The sequence below is a fragment of the Zosterops lateralis genome, assembly GCF_965231275.1.
Source record: "Zosterops lateralis genome assembly, chromosome: 8".
NCBI lineage: Eukaryota > Metazoa > Chordata > Aves > Passeriformes > Zosteropidae > Zosterops > Zosterops lateralis.
In genome coordinates this window covers 14,272,558-14,292,471 of record NC_139768.1, presented here as the reverse complement: position 1 = coordinate 14,292,471, position 19,914 = coordinate 14,272,558, and the positions used below count along the sequence as shown (strand labels likewise).

The following is a 19,914-nucleotide window of genomic DNA, read 5'->3' as shown; positions in this document are numbered from 1 at the left end:
TTCCTGGGGGAAGGATTTCCCTCCCTACAGAACTGAAGGCAAGAGTTGTACACCTCTCACCCCCAAGGCAAAATGAAGCCAAGCACATCAATGAGGCCCTGAAGGAGAACACTGAGAGGCAGACAGGCTTTAAACTAGATGGTCGATATGCTGTCTGCAATTCTCTTCAAACTGCTGTAAGGGTGTCCAGGCTGGGTCAAAACAAACTGGTTTCCTAAAAGGAATGGATGACTTCTAAAACCCAAACCAGGGCAAGTGTGGACCCATGTGGAGGAACCACTGGCTCAGGACCAGGGTCAGGGGCCAGCACCTTGGAGGGTGCAGGGGGCCATGGCAGTGGGTCCTGTGTGACATCTCCATCCTTGGGGAATACAGGGATGGCTCTGCATGCACTGCCAGCAGGGCCTGGGGACAGAGGGCAGGCCCAGAAACGAAGAGCAGGAGCAGTGTTTTGATAAAGCTGCTGTGACAGGGATTACCGCAAGGATGTCAAACCACATACCCTGGAGGCTCTGGGCTGGGCAGCTCCAAGTGGGCAGGACAAGGGCACTCACTGCCTTCCTGAGCCTCGATTTAAAAAAAAAAAAAAAAAGGCGCGGGGGGAAAGCGCGATAAACTGCTCAGCAGAACACGGGACCGAGCAGCTTCTGCCAGGAGTGCGAAAGAAGAACTCCAGATGTGAGAGCCCCTGAGGATGCCAAATGTTTTGCAAAGCCGGCCGGCCGGCCAGGAGCCGTGCCCCCGGCGGGCCGGGTCAGTACCCTGGCCAGCTCAGGCTGCCCCGCGGCCGCACGGCCGGACCCCGGCGGGGGCGGCGCTCCGGGGCGGCGGGCGCGGGTCCCGCATCGGCGGCGGCAGCGGAGGCAGCGCGGGGCCGGGCCCGCAGCGCCCAGCGGAATGGCGGGAGCACACCCGTGTGGCGGCCAGGTGAGCTGCGCCTGCCGGCGGCACACCCCCACCGGAGCGCCGCCCTGAGCATCCTCGGGATCCTGCGGGAGCTCTCCCCTCCCCAGACTGCGGGGCCGGGATCCCGCAGAAGCTTTCCCCTCGCCGGGCTGCGGGGCCAGGATCCCGCAGGAGCTCTCCCCTCGCCGGGATGCGGGGCCGGGATCCCGCAGGAGCTCTCCCCTCGCCAGGCTGCGGGGACGAGGCCGGTGTGTCTCCGAGTGCCCGCACACATCCCTGCCCCGCCTCGAGGTATCTCCTGTGATGGCGCGCACGCTGCTCACAGAAGTCACCGAAACTACCAAGGAAATGTTGAAGGACAAGTTAGAAAACGCCCTTCAGGAGCGGCACAATCGCAGCGATGCTCTTTCCCGGGCATCCCGGGACTAGCTGAGCTCTACCGGTCTCTTTCTGTGAGTCACCTGCACCAAGGGGTTCCAGTAACCATTTCCCACAGAGCAGAGAAGTTCCAGGCTGTGAGACCTCGAGGACAGCACACAGCACACAGAGACAGCTCCCAGCCAGGGCCGGGTTTCCCTTGCACAGAGTGAGCTTCTCCAGGCGAGAATTTACACAGTCAGTGTGGCAAGTGACCATCCCATGGCTCATGGCACCATCTGCCCACAGCAATTCCATTCCAGGAGCTGCTGGAGTCATGGAACAGACACAGACTATGCAGCTGATCACCTGGAAGATGGGAGGAGGAAAGCACAATCCCAGGTTTCTGTGGACAGGGCATGGGTTATCATCAGAGGGATGTGTGACAGAAGGGTAAAGATGAGAAATAACTCATCTTTCTGTCTCTGTGTGTGTGACAGTGAGCACTGCCTACAGACATCACCGCTCCAGCAAAAGCAGAGTCACCCCTGCCATGGCACCAGAACAAGCTGAGTTTGGCCATCCTCATCAGGGGAGAGTTTGCTTCAGATTTCCAGTCTTGAAAAGTAAATTCAAAAAGGAAAAAAAAACCCCCTCGATTTTATTCTAACATAACCTGATTTTTTTTTCTAAAAAATGGAATATTAAGAAATTATGTTAGTACCAAGTTTAAGTAGATGTTTAATGAGTGACAAAAGTCATAAAAGACAAAAGTCAGGCAAAAGTCTTATGATTTTCACATTGCTAAACTTATAAAATACCTACTTTTTAAATCAACAAATGTAAAATCCTTTTGAAAACATGTTTGTCTGATGGAATTATCCTAAAATCCTTTTGAAAACATGTTTGTCTGATGGAATTATCCTAAAATGCCCAGCAATTGTGAAATTGGAAACACAGCTTTTATTTAGAAAGACAGATTTCTCGAGACACGAGCTGGATGCTCATTGTGTCTGTCTTTAATGGGAAAATTTTTGACACATTAGTATCATTCTTTTATTTTTAACTGGGAAAAAATTCCTGACAATGAGTTCCACAAGTTATTTCCCACCATATTAAAAAAAAAAGTCATATTTGTTCATTTTATATGTAATAATTCCACTGGATGCTCCCTATTTTTTGTGTCATGAAAACAAGGAAATAATCATTCCCAAATTGTCTTCTCTGTGTGACACCAAGCTCATAGCATTTGTCATAATCTCTGTCATTTTTTCCTAGATGAAAAATCTCTATGACTGAAAGATATGACTTTGATCACTTCCATCATCCTTCTCATCACATATATATTCTTTACACTGATTAGTATGTCAGCACCTAGTTTACTTATAGCATAAGAATGCTCTCAGTGAGTGTTTCCAATCATTTTCTAATATCCCTAACATTAGATTTACTTTTTACTTACCTAAATGTATTCAGAGAGCAATCCATAATAAATTCAGAACATTTTCCCTGAATGCCAACTGCTAATTTAGAATGGATAGTTGTGTACAAAAACTCACATCTTTCCCCGCCCATATAATTTTTCATGAATCACTTTTAATTCATACAGAGTAGATGTAGCATGTAAAGAAATGTGAAACTAACAAAAATATGTAATTTTAAAATAGAATTTAGGATGCTTATTATAAACAATTAAATATATAACCATAGAAATCTTTCCATCTCACCAATACACAAGCAAATAGCTAACAAATCAGAAATTAATTGCTTGATTGCACCATTTCCTGAAGTTATTAAAGCACTTTTCATGGATCATTATAGCAGAACAGTTTTTAATTTAAAAAGAAAAAGTGGAGCTAGACAGGCAATCTTTGGAAGTATCTCCTGCCTAGGCTACATGTCCCTTACCTTGTGATTTCTGCAATCTATTTTGTTAATTATTTTTAATTTCTAGGGGAACAACTAAGCCCTGTCACTCCTTATAGAGGCAGAGCAGGTTGTATGTCCTTCCCTGCAGTCGTGCAGGGAAGTGGGAGCCTGGGAATTAGGGAGCAGGAGGCTGCCTCAGAGCTCATGCTGAGGGACAGAGCAGCCCCAGGTCTGGCAAATCCCAGAAGTCCAAAGGACATCAGAGGATCTTCCCATCTTGGGGATTCAGTTCTTGCTGTGCCTGAAATGCTACAGCCCTCGCTAAGGGGCTGTGTTTGAAACACTTGGAGGGTGAAAAAAACAACTATTTCCTCTTCGAGCTCTGAAAGGACAGATGTCTGAACTGTCAAGGGACACAAAGCAGACAGAAAAGGGGCCCTGGGTGACCAGAAACAGAAGATGATTCCTTGAATGAAGGAAAATTCGTTTGTTTGTTTTTACCAGGACAACAGGATGGTTCTCCATTCAGAAACACCTACTGCAGTTTTATGAGCTGGCAGAGCCAAAGGGACACCCCCAGAGACGTGGTGACAACATTCCTGTTCTCTGGATCAGATACCGTCATTCCCCATGATCATCCTCATAATCCTGCTCACTAAATCCACAGTAAAGTTGTTGCTTTTTTTTTTTTTTTTTTTTTTTTTTTTTTTTTTTTTTTTTTTTTTTTACTGCAAATAATTTTCTGCTTCAGAGAATCAGAAATGTGCCAGAGCCAGTCCAAGGGAAGTGGTAGAAGAACAGTGCACAGACCATAAAGAAAGTATGGGGATCAACCCTTTTGATGGCAGAGAAACACGAGGTGAGATTTCCTGCCTTCAAGACATAGATTTGAAGGATTTAATCTGTCCAAGACTGAGACTGCTGCAGTCCCATCTGCCTTCAATGCAGGCTTTCCTTTGCCAGCACTGTCCTCTGCACCTCTGCCTGGTCACACGGCATTAATCAATGTGGCAGCTGAAAAAGCTGAAGTGCAATCACATCTCCACCAGCAAGTTTTGGTCAGCTGAGATCCCTGAACTGACTCACCATGAAAACTCAGGCTCCAGGCATGGAAGAGGGCAGGAATACGCCAGAAGGGGCAGACGAGTGGGAACAGCAGCCCTAGCTGGGGTCAGTTCTAATCCCTGTGTAACCACATAAACAAATCCTCAGGTCATTTTAAAAGTTTATTATCTTCCTTTCCACTCAATACCCTAGTACATGTTCTAACAGCATGGCATCCTAGGAGACACTTGTGCAATATGGACTGACCAAGGGTGAAAATATGCTCCCACTGCCAGACAAATTTTGAGGCTTAAATGCAGTGTTGGGTACCTGAGGATGCCTGAAGGAATGGATCCAACATAAAAGAATTCACAGAAAACCTATGCCAGTATTACACAGCATGATGTGAACTTTCCCACACTATACTACAAAATCCCCTGACTAGTATGGAAGGCTTAAGAAACATGTCTTTGCAAATTTTTTGTTGTAATTTGCCATTTTTCCAGATGCCTGGTATCTCCTTAAAAAAAAAAAAAAAAAAAAAAAAAAAAAAAAAAAAAAAAAAAGAGGAAATAAAATAGAAAGAAGTAACTTATCAGCAATTTAAAAGGAGTATTTTTGAAATGCGTTGTCCATACACACTTCAGATCAGAAATTTCTTTGATGCACTACCTACAGCATGACATTGTAGTGCCCTTCCCCTCTCCTTCCCATGGCTCACACAGGGCCACACAAAGTGTCCTTTGGTATCTTCTCAGCCATAAAAAGGCTACAAAAGTCTACAAAAGGCTGAGGTACAGGAGTGAGAAGTTGTGCACTTGGGCCAACACATCTTTGAGAACTCCAGATATTGGTAACTCCTCTTTTTCCAGTGGAATCTTCCTTCACAACACAGGGCACAGTGCTATAGCTTGCACAGGGGGAAGCAATATCTGTGCCACCACATGTTGTCCAAAGCTGGCTCAGTGGCTTTGAGGTGAGAGGCAGTTGAGGATCACCCTGCAGATGAGGAGGCTCCACATTAGCCCACAAAACTCACACTGGAGCACCAGCAAGGAGCTTCCAAAATGGGCTGTAGGCTGAGGCACTGCACCTGCAGCATCTCTTGCTGAAACAAGACCAGGACTCCACACACACATAACACTCCCCCACCAAGCTCCAGGGCAGCATGCAAGCCAGGTTTTATCAAACTCAACTCCAGAAGAGGTTTTATACCAGCAACAATCCATGCCTTTGCTCCAAAGAGATGCTGCTCAAGCCTGTTTTCCTGGAGACCGGTGTTTTTTCTTGTCCCATTCCTCAGACCCAACTGGTCCTTGGCACATGTGAGGCAGTTGAAAGGACAAGCTGAACAGATTGCTTGCAGGAAACCCAATAGCAGAAGGAGAAGCAGGCCTACTGCATAGACTGAGAATGAACCCTTACATCTTGGTACCTGCCCTGGAATCAGACATGTGCCTATGGCAGCAGAGAAACACATCCCCAGATAACAAAACACAACGCTGAGCACAGCTGGGGAAAAAAAATGAACTCAGCAGGGCACATACAGAGAAACACCATTTAAGGGAGGGAAAAGTCTCTCAGGCTAAAAATGTTACACCTCTTGATCATAAAATGTCAAAAAGTCTCTGGCACAGCCCCACCTCCTGGTACCACAGAGCCTGGCATACATTGAACTGGGTTTCTGTTTTTAACAAACCTCAGGCTGACCAATGCCTTGTCCAAACAGGGTGGACTCCAGGATTGACCATCCGAGGTAGGGGCTGCATAGGATGGAAGACACCTGGTGTGAGGCATAGGTGGGGTGCTAATATAACACGTTAGATGACCTAATATTTAGCAAAGTCCAGGAGGTACCTACAGCCATGCTACCATCAGCACAGACTGCACACCCTATGGCTCCCCGAGACCATCTATCACAGGCATTCAATTTTATGAGTTGCCCTGTCAGGTACTGACAAACCTGCAAACAGGTGATGAAATTGCTGTGCCAGTTTTATTTGCAGTGCTGAGACAAATTGCCACATGCACCTCCTTCATGGGCATCACAGGCAGTAATCCTAGAGCATGCACCACTCTGTCACCTTTGCTGCCCAAACATGACCAGTTTAGACTGGGGTGAGGCTGTTCACACATACAAAGGAAAGATATCATACACCCTTGGTAATACACAGTTCTTCCAGGTCCATGTTTTCAGGAAAAATTTGAACAAGAAATGAGTTACCCTGAAACCTAAAGGAGACACCTTATTTCAGGAAAACTAAGTACATTTTAGATACAAGCCAAAAGCAACTACTACTACTCTCAGAGAGTACCTACACTCTCTGTGAAAGAAGGAAGTGGGAAAAAATGGGTTAGTAAACCCAAAGGCAGGCCTAGGTAAAAGCAATTTTTAGGAGGTGGATATGTGCATAGATGGGAACATTTAAAAGGGAATCAGTTGGGAACATTTAAAAGGGAATCAAATACAATTTTAAGTGCAGGGGAAGAGTAAGACCTCCCTGAGGAGGTCTGATAGTCAGGAAGACAGAGCACCACAGAGATAGAAAAAAACATCAAAGGGAGATTCATTCCAACTCTAGCAAGCATGGTCACAGGATCCATGAAGGATGATGCAAAGCAGTCCTGTTGCTGTTGCTGCCTCCCATGTGAATGCCTGAGAGGGCCACAGCAGTGTGGCCCATGAGCTCAGAGTGGGGCGCAGCTGCCTGTGATGTGAACACCACTCACAGTCCCTCACTTGTAACTGCAGTTCTCTGAGCAGCCTTACACACGTGCCCTTCACCTCAGCCCTGCACTCTGGGAGCTGCTGCAGCTCAGGGGAACATAAGCAGTGCCCTTCCCTCCCCCTCTGTGCACAGGCCAAAGGGAACACAAGGCACAGGAACAGCCATGGGGGATGCAAAGAGAGCCCAGACTCCCTGGGCATAGGTCTGGAGTCTGTGTGCACCCACAGGCAGAAGAGGCAAAAAGACAAATACTCAAAGCAGAAAACAACCAAACAATCACTTGTCACATTGCTAAAAATCACTAGGGTGCTGCATAAGACTTTAAAATTTGCTGATTTATCCCTTAAATGTTTTCTGACTTTTTTTAATTAATCAAGCCCCCCAACAACTTCTCCACTCCCATGCCATTATAAAAAAATTCAGAAAATAGGTACTGGACATACAAAAGCCCATAGACATGGAAAACAACCCGAACCACCCCAGACAGCTTGGGGAGAAGGAAAGGTACCTAGCAGGATCCTTGTTGGCTTCCCCCATGCTCAGGTGCTGATTGCCATCAGTTTTCTGTGCTGCCTGTTGAGGCTATAAGTCCTCTGCAGTAAAAGCAAACTGCACATCCTGATCCCAGGCAGGTCCTGGGTGAGCCACAGATGGGGAAACAAAAATGGGACCAGTGCTGCAAGTGGAGAAGTTGGCTGCTCTTACTCAGTTTAGCAGGGCAAAGAGCTGTGGTGGCAGCAGGATTTTTTTTTTTTTTTTTTTTTTTTTTTTTTTTTTTTTTAAGAACTGGATCCCTCTAGTGAAGCTCTTAGTGCAGCCTCAGCACAAAAAGATGTGAGCTACTAGCAACTCCAGCCTTTATCCAAATAGGGTGAAACTCCCTGACCCTGGAGTTTGCACACAGATCTTACGAACAAATACGAGAGCTTTGCTTCCAGGCAGGAAATCCCTTTTACCACACCTTTCTGATTTACACCAATGCTTGATACACACCACATGTGTCTTCCCTTTCCTTCACCCACATTCACAATGGTCCTGTTCCATATTTAAGTGATGAAAAGTTAAGACCTGTGGTTACAACTTCTATGAAAAGCTTCATTTTGAAGGCTGCTACATTTCAATTTTATTGCCATGAGGAAAACTGAAAAAAAAAAGCCAAAATATTTCAGTCCTTCCTTAACATGAAAGCTGTTGTGAAGACATTTAATAAGTAAGTGTAAGTTCCCTCCTGCAAGTTGTTGAAATATGGAAGGTGGGAAAATTTATTCTTACAAATGTTTTGTATGAGTCCCATCCACAGTTTTATGCACGACACTTAATTTCTACTGTACAAGGTGTCTGTGGCAGGTTTGGTCAGCATTTTTTCCTGAAGTGCATCTCAGCAGGCAAAGCTTACAGCAAACCCTTTGACTGAGATTTGTTACAAGAAGAAAAACAAGGAATAACATCAGGATTGCCCCAGCTAGGAGACCAAGTGAAAGATGGAGCACAAAAACTTACCCACCTGCCTGCGTGTGGGGAATAGAAGGACATTCATCTCAGAGAGCTCAGATGTTATGTAGGGGAACAGCAGGAGTGAGAGCTATCAGAAAACTGGCAAATGCATCTGCTTTTTCCATTCAGGACTGCTGCTGCTGACTAGATCTCTGCAAAATTTCCTCTGTTCCACAGACCTGCCCAGTGGGATCTGTCTGGCATTAATTGGCCTTCAAAATTACTTATGGAAAAAATCTTATGCTAATTTTTGTAAGTCTTTGAGTAAGGAAAAAAAACCCCAAAACTTGTTTCTTTAAAAAAGAAACAAACTAAGCAAGAGGGGGGAAAAAAATCAATAAATTCTTGCACGTGGACATGGTATTCTGCTTCTTAAAAGAAAAGCCTTAGGATGGAGATATTGGCCCTAACTTTTCTACACAGAAAAATTCTTTGTGTGAATTATGGGCGGCGGAAGGTGAAAGCCTTTTGTGCAGTGAGGTCGGATGGGGAGGAGGGCAGACGGGGAAGAGGGGAGCAGCGGGAAGGCAGGGCCAGGCGGTGACTTTGGAAAGAGCTCAGATGGCCGAGCGGCCCCGACCGGGCACCGGCACGGGGGGACCGACCGTCACCGAGGCCGGAGGGGCCGCGGGGAGCCCAGGGGGCCGCGGCGGGCACAGAAAGGGGCACAGTGGGGAAAGGCAGGGCTCCCGAGGGCCGCGGGGGCAGCGCGGGACGGGGCGCGCTCGGGCATCCCGGGGCTCCCAGGGCAAAGCTCCTCCGCGGCCGGCGCTGCCCGCCCGGGGCTCGGGGCAAAGGGAGAGGAGACGCAGCGGGGCGGGGGAGTGTGAAAAGCTCCGCTCCCCAGGGCCGCTCTTTTGTTCCGGGGGCCGACACCCGCCCGATCCACCGGCAACGGGGGGAGCGAGCTCCGCCGAGCTCCTGGGCCCCCCTCTCCCGGGAAAGAAAGGGAAGGGGAGCTCTGCCCTGCCCGGTGCCCAGGGCAGCGTGTCCGGGCGGGACAGGGCAGAGCGGGGCAGGCGGAGCGGGACCGCCCGGAGCCCGCAGCCCCCGCCGCAGCGCCGCCCCCCGCGCCGGCCCCGGGGCTCACCGTCCTCGTAGTTCTTGAGGTAGTAGTCAGGGCCGGGCCCGCCGCGGCTCTTGGCCGGGTTCTTCACGTTGTGGAACTGCAGAAAGTCCGTCCTCTTGCCCGCGAAGCGCAGGAAGGCGGGGGCCAGGCCCCGCGCCAGGGTCACCAGCCGCCGGGAGCTGGGGAGAGCAGAGAGAGGGCTGAGGAAGCCGCGGGCCGGGTCCTCCCTTCCCCAACACCGCCAGCGACCGGGCCCGCGGGGCTCGGGGAGCCGGCGTTGCCCCGCCCGGGGCGGTGCGATGCGGGACCGGCGGCCGCGGGCTGTGCGCGGCCCGGGAGCGCGGCCCTGCACCGGGAGCCGCCCCGCCCGCCGGTGCTGGCCCGGGGCGCCGGGCCCGGCTCCCCCATCCTGCGGGGCCCTCCGGACAAGTGCAGCGGCGTCCAGAAGGCGGTGGCTCAGCCCCACGCGGGACCGTGCCCCGGGCCGAGCCGCCGGGGAGGGGAGAAGAGCGGGAGCCGTCCCAGCTCCGCTCCTCTCACGCCTTCCCGCATCATCGCCCTGCTCCTTCCCCGGCTGCCGACAGGACCCTCGGAGCGGGCGTGCGGGGGAGAGCCGCTCTCCCTCCCCGACTCACCCAGCAGGGAGAGGCTTTCTGGCCGTCCCAGCGCCTCCAGGCCGCTCCGCTCCGCTCCGCACCGGCGGTGGAACCAGCGCAGCTGCGGCCCGGGGCTGACAGTCCGGGGAGCGCAGGGCTCACAGGACCCGGCCGACACCCCCTCTCTGCCCGTCGGGACCCGGGGAAGGCTCAGCTCGGCTCTGCAGGCGGCCCCGTTCCTGCTGCTGTTTTCTGTTTGATTTTGATTATTTTTCCCCCCCCCCTCCCCTGTGCTGCCTCGGCCCCGTGTTGTGCTTTTTGCAGAGGAGCGAGGAGAGCAGGACATTTTTGCAGTCATAACTGATAAGTCTCCGAAATGCTTTCTCCATTGCAAACATGTGCATCTTAATGGAAACCATGGCCTCGCTCTCCCCGTCACAAGCAGCGGCGGCAGCAGCGCGGAGCCCGGCGGGGCTGGGCGGCGGGGGCGCCCCGCGGGCGGCCCGGGGAGGGAGGGAGGGCGCCGGGGGGCTCCTGCCTTACCTTAAGAAATCGAGCCAGCCATCATGAATGATGGAGGGGTCCAGCTGCAGGGAGAGGAAATTCTCACTGATTATCCTGACAGGGCTCTTGGTGTTGACATCAAGGAGAATGAGAGTTCTTCCCTTCACACCTGGAGGTTTCTCCGCCGGCAGCGCTCTCCTGTCCCCAGCCTGGGAGGGCAGCGAGAAGGTGGCCATGAGGGCCAGCCCAGGTGCCATCAGGGCTAGGAGCCCTGGGGGGCAGGAGCTGAGACAGGGCATGCCGGAGAGCAGGAAACCCCCAATTAACTCGCTGTCTGCAGGGGCTCGCTGGTGGCTAATTGTCCTTATCTAAAGTGTGGGGCGCTCTGCCTTTTTTTGCAATGTTTTGGTGTTGGTGGAGGGGAACTCACGCCCCTGACCAGCCTTTCTCGCAGCCGGTGCCAAGACTCCTTGCAGCCAGCACCGCCCCTTTAAGAGATGCAGGCTCCAGACATTTTTAACTTTTTGAAGGTAAGGGGAGGCTCCTGGTTTAACCCCCTCGGCTCGGGGCCCGCCGCAGCCCCGCCAGCCCCGAGCTTTCGCTTTGCGCCGGCTCCGGGGGACGTTCTCGGCTCCCGCACCGCCCCAAAGCGGGCCGGAGTCAGGACACCGGGACACCGGGACGGGGGCGGGAGCGCGGGGATGGTCAGCACGGCCCGAGATTGTCACCGGCTGCAGGAACGACAGGGGAGGTAAGGCAGCGAGGGCGGCTCTGGTTGGGGAAAGGGGGGGTAATCACCCCGAAAAAGCCCCAAACACCACCTGAGGGAAGAGTTAGCTCCAAACCGCGCCGGGCCCCGCGGTGCTGGGCCAGGCCCTCGGGACCCGACGGGCGCAGCGGGGCTGGGGCAGCCCGGAGCCCCGGGGCTCGGCCGCCGGGCACTGCGGGGAACCGGGCACGGAGAATCGCCTTTCCCACCTGCCTCGGGGCCGAGCGGTGTCCGACCAGCGACAGGGAAAGAAGAGGGGCGGCAGCAGTGCCTGGTGAGGAAAGGTCCGCAGCGGGGATGGAACGGAGAGCAGGGTTTGATGGCTCCGTGGCTCTCTCCCGGACGCCCCGGGAGGACGGAGCGGGCCCGGCGCTCTGCAGGAGGACACGCGGTTGTGGTTGTGAGCTCCGGGCGCAAGGCCGGGCCGGGATCGGTGGCGGTGCCGACAATCCCGGGAGCCTCAAGGAATGTCCATCCGAATGGGACATCCTCTCCGTCAGCAGCCGCTTCTCGGGCAAGCCCCGGGCTCCCACGAGCAGCCCGAGACCTCCGGGGCACGTAACGCGCCCGTTCCGGGCTCTCGGCCGCCGTGGCCCGGGCCGTGGGGGATGCGGGGCCCCGGTGCCGCTCCCGGCCCGGTGACGGGGCGCTGAGGGCGGGAGGGCCGAGCCGGGCCAGGTGCGGCCCGTCGGGGCCCCGCAGCCCCGGGGATGGGCGGCCGCAGCACCATCTGCTGGTGAGGGGCCCGGCCCCACCTGCGGACACCGCGCCGCGCTCGGGTTCTGCGGGGGCACCGCGGCTTCTCCGGGATCGAGGCACAAACCTCGCCGCAAGAGCGGGCCGGGGGCCGGGGGACCCGCCAGCCGCCCGGGGGAAGCCCGGCGGAGGGAGAACGAGAGGCCCGGGCAGGCGGATCAGGGGCACTCGGAGCGCACGGGCAGGGCTGTCCCGGCAGGGCTGTCCCGGCCCTTGGGAACCCCCTCCGGCGTCTCCCGGTGCCCGTGCGGAGCCCCTTGCGCGCCCAGATCGCCCCAGACAGGGCCCGAGGGGCGGCGGGAGCGGCCCCGGTGAGCCGGCGGGAGTCCCGGGGCTCGGAGCGCTCTGCGGGCCCCGCAGGACGGGAAACAGCCGGGCCCGGGCCCCGTGAAGCCCGCGGACAGCGCTGTCTGCGGTGGAAACCTCCGCTCCCCCGTCTCTCTGCCTGAAACGCTTCCAGACAAGAGGGGCAGGGTGCCCTGCCAGTCCCGGGGCGCTCAGCGGGGCTGCGGCGGGACGGACCCGCTGTGGAAACGCCTGGGGAAGGATGAAACACATCCCTGGCTTTGCTGGGGCGGCCGGGAATACACTAACCGGGATTTGCCGTGAAACCATCCCGCCAAAGCGGAGAGCAGGGCTGGGAAGAGGCTGCCGAGAGCAGGATTGACCCAGAGCAGCACAAGGGTGCCCGGGGCAGCGGGCTCGGAGCGCTGGAAGGAGAAAGAGGATCCAGGAAAAGAGCTGTGCAGTTTCAGCTCTGCAAAGCCCTGGCATCCCGGCACAGGAAGAAGGCAATTTAAGCCTGGAAATTTGTGTTCGGCTGCAAAACACTTCTGCCGAGGTTTGCAATAGCACTTAAAGCTGACCCAGGAGCTAAAGCCTCGGCTCCAGAAGCTGCGCACTTTCTTGGGTCATCTCCAAATGAGGAACACGAGTTTTAAAATTATCTCGTTATTTTTTAATATTTTTTTCTATGCTTCCAGAGGATGTGAGCAAAGTTTCAGGGGTATTTGTTGTGGTTGCAGGCCGAAATTTTGTATCGTGCCTCCCTCCAAGGATGGTTCTATTTTCAAACGAAATTCCAGTGCGTTCTGTAGTAAAAGGGGGAAAAACCCACAAACAAAACCTAAACAAATTATACACTTTAACCTCCTTTTTACATATTTTTTCCCTTACAAACACATTACTTCGGGAGAGAAATGTGTTTATTCTGAATCGTTCCCCACAATTAGTCTCTGCTTTGAACGCAAACTCCGGATGCTCTGAAGTCACTTATCTGCGGAGATATCACCAACAACATTAAACAGCAGGGAAAGAGGCAAAAAACCCTCCCAGATGCTGGAATCACCTTCCAGATTCTGGGAAGACGACGTTAAAGGAAATATTAATTTACCTATCTGAGCTTTCCAAGCCAACACCGGGGGCTCGTCCTCGGAGCTGCAGCTGCGCCCACTTCGCGTGTGACTCCAGCAGCGGCAAGTCAAATCTAAAAATAAAGCGGCTTGGGGCTTTTTTTATTTGTTGGCCTGTTTTTCACTAAACTACTGGCTTGCTATAGAAAACCTTTAAAGGCTATAAATGTTCCGGTTGTCTGCGGGCGCTGGGGCAGCGGCGGAGGCGCGGGGAGTCCCGGGAGCCGCCGCCTGGCGCAGTCGGGGATGGCCGGGAACCCTCCAACAGGGGCACGGTCTCCTCCTCTGCAGCCACGGACACAGACAGGAGTTATCTCGATTTACACCAGCTGCGAGCCCGCCTCGCCCTCCGCAGGGGCGGCGGAGCGATGAGCCTTTCTTACATTACGATAATTACTTTAGAAATCCTGACTCACATAAAAAGTATCTATAAAGATTTACTCGCGGTTTTGTCAATTTCGAAATAGGTTTTTCTCCGTTTTCCAGCTACTCTGAACTTGCTGGTTTTAATCCCCAAAACAGTCGTTGGAAAAGAAAACTGGGGGAGGAGAAGCATTTCTATAAAGAGCTTAACCAAAGCACATTAAATATTTTCCCAACATCACCAAATAAACAACAATCCTCCAGCTCCCTATAAACTATTTAAAGCATGTCATATCATCTCTTCTGCTCTTGCCAATGTACTTTCCTTTTAATTTACAAGCTGATTAGAGCAGGGGCCTGTCTTTTTGTATATATTTGCAAAATATTTGGCACCCTTTCAGTCAGTTGCAGTTCACAAACACTTAAAACTGCATTTAATTTCATTATTATAGGTAGTCACTTCGATTTTTCCTCTCTTTTGTAGAGCTACTGCCTGTGAAAGTGCTTCTTGTAAATGGTCTGAGTGGTTGTTGAAGGTTTTCAGCAGAGGAAACCTCTTCAGATGAAAAAAAAAAAAAAAAAAAAAAAAAAAAGAGAGAGAGAGAAAAGAAAAAGCACGACAGAAATCTAAACTCAGATCTCAGGCTATACAAATTGGCCCAAAAGAAAATAGGGGAAATCTCCTTAGGAGGAACATTTTTAGTTCACTAAAAAATAAACTTTGCTCATAAATGATGAAAGTTATTATCATCAGAGGATGTCCTGTACCAAACAAACCTCCATTAGGCTGGGAAGGATAAAACAGGCTAGACAGCCCTTTAAAAAAAAAATCATCATGTCTTTGATTCCCAAGATATCAACCATGTCTGTTTCTGTAGTGCTGTCAAGTAAATCTGAGTTATGGATGCTCTAAAAGAAGCCAGCAAGGAGAAAATTCAGCAAGTGAAAATTAAGAGTGTTATCCATACTTCACAAAAATACACTTTCTTTTCAGGCTCTTAAGCTTCCGCCCTGTAGCACGGTATGATAATTTCCTAGAAGAGCAAGACCAGTGAATATGGCAAAGCTGTGATCATCAGAGCATGCAATTGCATGACAGAATCTTTTTACTGAGCTTTTTGCTCTTTCTGCAATGCAGTGTCCATCATTTTCACCACAAGAGCGTTCATGTCTGGAATGCAACCTCCTAAAACTGCCAGTGCCTCGAGGTGGGTGTCACACAGCCTGAACTCCACTGCTGAAACCATTTTCCTGCATGTTTATGTATCATGTCTAACCTGATCAAACAGACAGAGGACAGTTGCTTGATTTAATACAGTATCCACATATTGCTCTTTAATGTAGGTGACCTGGGAAGTTCTGCAAAAAGCAAATACCTCTGTCTGAGCTAGAAGGACTGGCTGGCTGGGGAGCTCAGCCACAGCAGGAGGAAAGCAAGCCTACTGAGAGAGCTTCCTCCCTCCATACATGCAACAGGCAAGGCATCGATCAAAACCAACGGCCTGGTCAGGAAAAGCACAGTTGGCAATGTTGTCTTTGCATTTTTGCCAGCGTGAAAGGAACACAAGCTGGGGTTTCCAAATCTAGCCATAGGAAGGCAGTGCACATTTCTTTGAGAGACAAGCTGTACTCACTAGCTGCATAGTGAAGAAACTTGTGAAAAAAAAAAAAAAAAAGGTTGAAAAGATTGGGGGGGACAAATAATAATAATAATAATAATAATAATAATAATAATAATAATAATGAAAAAAAACCCCAAAAACAAAAACAAAAACAATCAAACAAACACTGGTGCTGTAAAAGTTGTGAGTGTGGGCTCTCCCTGGGTGGCACACCACAGAATGAAACTGGGAGGATGAAATGGAGTTTCAGGCAGCTACCAATCAATTATTTGTTTTGTGTTTTTGTTTTGTTTTGTTTTGTTTTTTAAGTTTTTGTAACTTAATTTCCAGTTCTGTGAGAAGTTAGATATCATGTACTCTTTTGGAATAAACAGCATTTATTGTTTTCCTTAATTTGCTTTATTGTTTTATGTTATCTGACTTCTGATACATGGTCTCAGAAATACCCTTACAAGCCCAGGGTAGCCTGGCCCTGCTGATTTGCCCATGGAGAGAACTTGTGAAATCCCAAAGTATTCAACTCCCAACAGGAGTCCTCAGGTCCTTGAAAGACTGAGATACACAATTGCCATAAAACTGTAGGAATTGCTTGGGGGGTTCAAACCAGGTGCCATCTCAGCACACAGAAATCCCCTCTGCCAGTGCCTCTTCAGCAAGCAGAAAAAAACGACATAATGACTGAGAACATTTCAGTGTACAACAATACCCTTGGACAGAGAATGCTCTTTGGCTCCATTAACTTCCCTGTACTCATCAATAGCCAGGTCTGATTTCATTTTTGTCTTTCATATCTTGAGAAGCAGCAAATACAGCAGCAATTTGTCACAGTCAAAGAGAGACAGAGTGAGAACACAGCAGTGAGACTGGAGCTCTGCAGTGCCCTGAAGACCACAATAGCCTTGGAAACCTTTTTCCTCAAATTGAGCCCAGCCCTGAGCAGCAGAGAAATGTGTAGAATTATCCCTGTTTCACATCATCAGATGAAAAAGAAAGAGAAGTGAATATGCCAATTTTACAAGCCTGAGAATGAATGCAAGTGAGTATTTGTCCCACCATCTGGGGGAGATGATAGAGGTGAAGGAAGAGGGAATTATGAGGGGGATGGCAAAAGCTGACAGAGACCTTCTATTTTTCTGGAGGGATGCTTTACATTCCAGCAGCAAAAATGGAGGAAGTGGACATAAGAATTGCATCAGAGAGGGGAAGTAAGAAGATGGATGAAGTGCAAGACTGGAGGAACAAACGAGTCAATTATGAAAAAGAGGAAGGAACTGTGTGCAGAAATCAACGAGGAGATGGAGCTCAGGGGAAGAAAGAGCAGCCAAAACGCTCTCAAATCAGAGATGCTGCTGGGGTGAGAGAAACAGAAAAGAATTGGAATATTTCAGGTAATGATAAAATAGTAAACCGCTCTCCTCTGTATTTATTTGCATTGGGCAAATAAGCTCTGTGTCCCCAGCTCTATCCAAACATCTGAGCATGACCCTGCTACAGACAAAGACAGGACAAATCAGCTGTGTCAAAGCTGCAAACTGTTGGTGTGCATTAGAGAAATCAGAAACAGCACATGAAACTCATGGGTAGAGAGCAAGAAGAGAAAACTACGGGTCATGCCTGAAAACTAGACAAATACATGGAGTAGAAATAAAGTTAAATGTGCATAAGGAGATTTGTAGGGTCAGAAGAAAGCACCACTGAATGAGAGGGAAAGGCCAGTACTACATCAGTGACCTGTACCCATGGAGGGAGAAGGATACAGGCTGATGCCAGATAGACTTTAAACCAAATACTCTGCTTCCATTGCCCAGAAAAAGCTCTCAAATAAATCCAGAAAAAGCAATGTTCTTTCTGCATAAATTCCAGAGCCCTTACAGGAACTCATTCTCACCTCATTGCTTAAGGGCTGGCATGTCGGCAGAAGTGAAGGGTGAGGTGCAGAGTCCCTAACCCAGGCACAGAAGCTTATTGCCTGAAAAAAAACTGTAGGAAAAGTGTATTTATTCATAGCACAGATATCTTTGTCCTTTCTACCACGGGCAACTGGGTGTTGCTTTGTATCTTTTCCCTCCACAGTTTCCCTTCTGCTATTCCTTTAGAACAGCAGAATGGAGAAAGCTAAAAATAAAGCTATATAAGCAATGTAATAGGCATGCAATTGCATGTCTATTTTCTTTGAAAAAATGATGCTTTATTTCCTGTTCAATGGAAAATACAGTTTGATGTTACAACTATTAGATTTTGACTGAATGCAGAAATTTGACTGAAACAATGACATTTCCCCCTGTATTTACTATTACCATATGTCACTGATTATATATTTAAGTTGCAAAAATGAATTAAATTTCATGGCTTCCTCAAGCTAGATTCTCTTGGAATGGACTGTCTTTTGTTATTAACCAAAATGCTTGGAAAACAGTTTAAATCAAAACAGCAGACTTTTGGTATCATTTCAGGAGAAAACTGGTTATCACAAACCAAGTGCTTAACACATTATCATCCAGAAGGCTGGGTAAAGCCTTGCAAAGCTGCAGCCACCATGGCCAGGACAGAGAAGGAGGGTTAATTGAACGTCACAGACTTAGTGATGGAAAAAAGGAGAGGAAAAAAAAGAGACAGTTTGCAGCTCTCTTGCCTGGGGTCTTATTCCCTCTGCTTCTGAAGTTATCATATATCCCACATCACAGTGCTTATTTCACTTACTTAGGGAAAGTATCTTCTCTAAGCTGGCTACAGAGCATTAGTGTCAATCAGATTGCACATATGTTCCAGGAGAAGCCAGCCTTGTCCTTGCTAGATTTCCTCCTGCTTTCTGGAAAAAAAAATAAAAATCAGGTTGTTTGTTTTTTTTTTTTTTTTTTTTTTTTTTTTTTTTTTTTTTTTGTTTTTGTTTTGTTTTTTTGTTTTGTTTTGTTTTGTTTTTTTTTTTTTTTTTTTACTCCTTCTGTTTCCCATCATGATTTGGATTGCTAACATTTCTATCCCCACTAGGAGTCCCTGGTGGCTCCTGGCCCTTTTCTAGAGGACCAGCGGACAGCAGAGCCCCTGGGCTCCCATCAACCAGGAAGGAAGTGAATTGCAACCCACAGCCTCCCGGACTCCGATTTCAGACCTTAAAGCCAAGGTCATGTAAAGAGACTTTAGGAAACTCCCTATGTCCATGCTTCCCACTTCCTCCAGGTCCTGTCTGGACCTGAACAGCCAGAGCTGGAAGAGGACAGCAGTGACTAGAGAAGTCACCACTGGCAGGTTTGTGAATATTGTGGGCTGTGACATAAGCTGCAGAGGGACCTCAGTGGTGGCAGACATAGTGTAAAACTGAACCTGAGCAGTGCTGTGAGTGGGAATCAGGTTGTCACTCCTAACTGAAGAGTTGGGGAAAAACAGGTAAAATAAGTAGGGTTCAGCATAAGAGAAAAAAGACAGTTATGCTGTACTTGCTGAAGGCCTAACCAGGCAGGATACAGCCAGGACAGGCCTCAGTGAGAACATTGCAAATTCATGTCATATTTTGCCAAAGACTCGATCAATTGAGCATGTGCTAAAGCTGAGTTTGTTTTGTCTTATTTGGAACTTTGGAAGATATTTCCTATCTTGACTCATTGAACGCACTCCAACCACACACCTGCAACTTCTGGAGTGCATCCTCTCAGCAAGAGGCTGGCTAGCACGTCATCACTTATGCAGGGCAAATCCTACTGAAAGCACATCTGACCACAGCTTTCACACCAGTTTACTTTTACATGTAGCACATGTAAGCTAACATCTGGCAAGAACACAACTATGTCCTGATCGAGATGGAGCTCATAGCAACAGATGGTGTTTGATACTGCAGGACCAGAGAGGCTCTACCTTAAACTGAGCATTATTTCTCTTCTGAGCTTTTACACCCCTCTGGCCACATCTTTTTCTGAGTGGAGCCACTGTCACTATAGCTTTGCAGTCCCCTCAAGACCAAATACACTCCCAGCCTGCAGGTCACTGCCTAGTCCTAACATCCAGGTGATTTTAATGAGGCATGTCAGCACATGAAACAGGGTGCTGATGCAACCATTATATTGTACATCAGTATAACATGAGGGTAGCAATGCCTTGAACCAGACAGTGCCTCCAGTGCAGGAGGAAACTTTCTCTCCAAGCACACAGTAGCTCTGCCTGCAGGCACACAAGCAGCACCGGTAGCTAGCAATCTAACAAGCAACATCTGCTGCATATTTGGGGGCAAAAGATGGAAAAGCCAGCAAAGAGTAGCCTACAGTGCCAGCTCCTCAAGACTGAGATTTTCATGCTAAAGGGAAAAGCATTTGGAAGATAAAATCCAGCATCAAAAGGAATGTTGCTGTGACTCTGGAAGGTACAAGATGTGACTAATGCCTCTGCAGCTTTACACAGTTACTGTCCGCGATTTTTTAAAATTTATTTTTTAT

At 49.5% G+C, this 19,914-nt stretch overlaps 1 protein-coding gene across 1 annotated transcript in view; it reads right to left on the bottom strand.

Annotated features, from left to right (window-relative positions):
- Positions 1 to 10,951, bottom strand: part of HPSE2 (heparanase 2 (inactive)) — a gene marked incomplete at its 3' end in the record, with an annotated part of 106,461 nt that extends 95,510 nt beyond the window's left edge. Inside the window, exons 1-2 of the mRNA XM_083866340.1 lie at positions 10,608 to 10,951; positions 9,490 to 9,647 (exon numbers count right to left, since the gene is read on the bottom strand). Of these exons, the coding sequence (XP_083722466.1) occupies positions 9,490 to 9,647; positions 10,608 to 10,867 (418 nt within the window). The 5' untranslated portion in view covers positions 10,868 to 10,951. The remainder of the gene's footprint in view (positions 1 to 9,489; positions 9,648 to 10,607) is intronic.
- Positions 10,952 to 19,914: the final 8,963 nt, after the last annotated feature.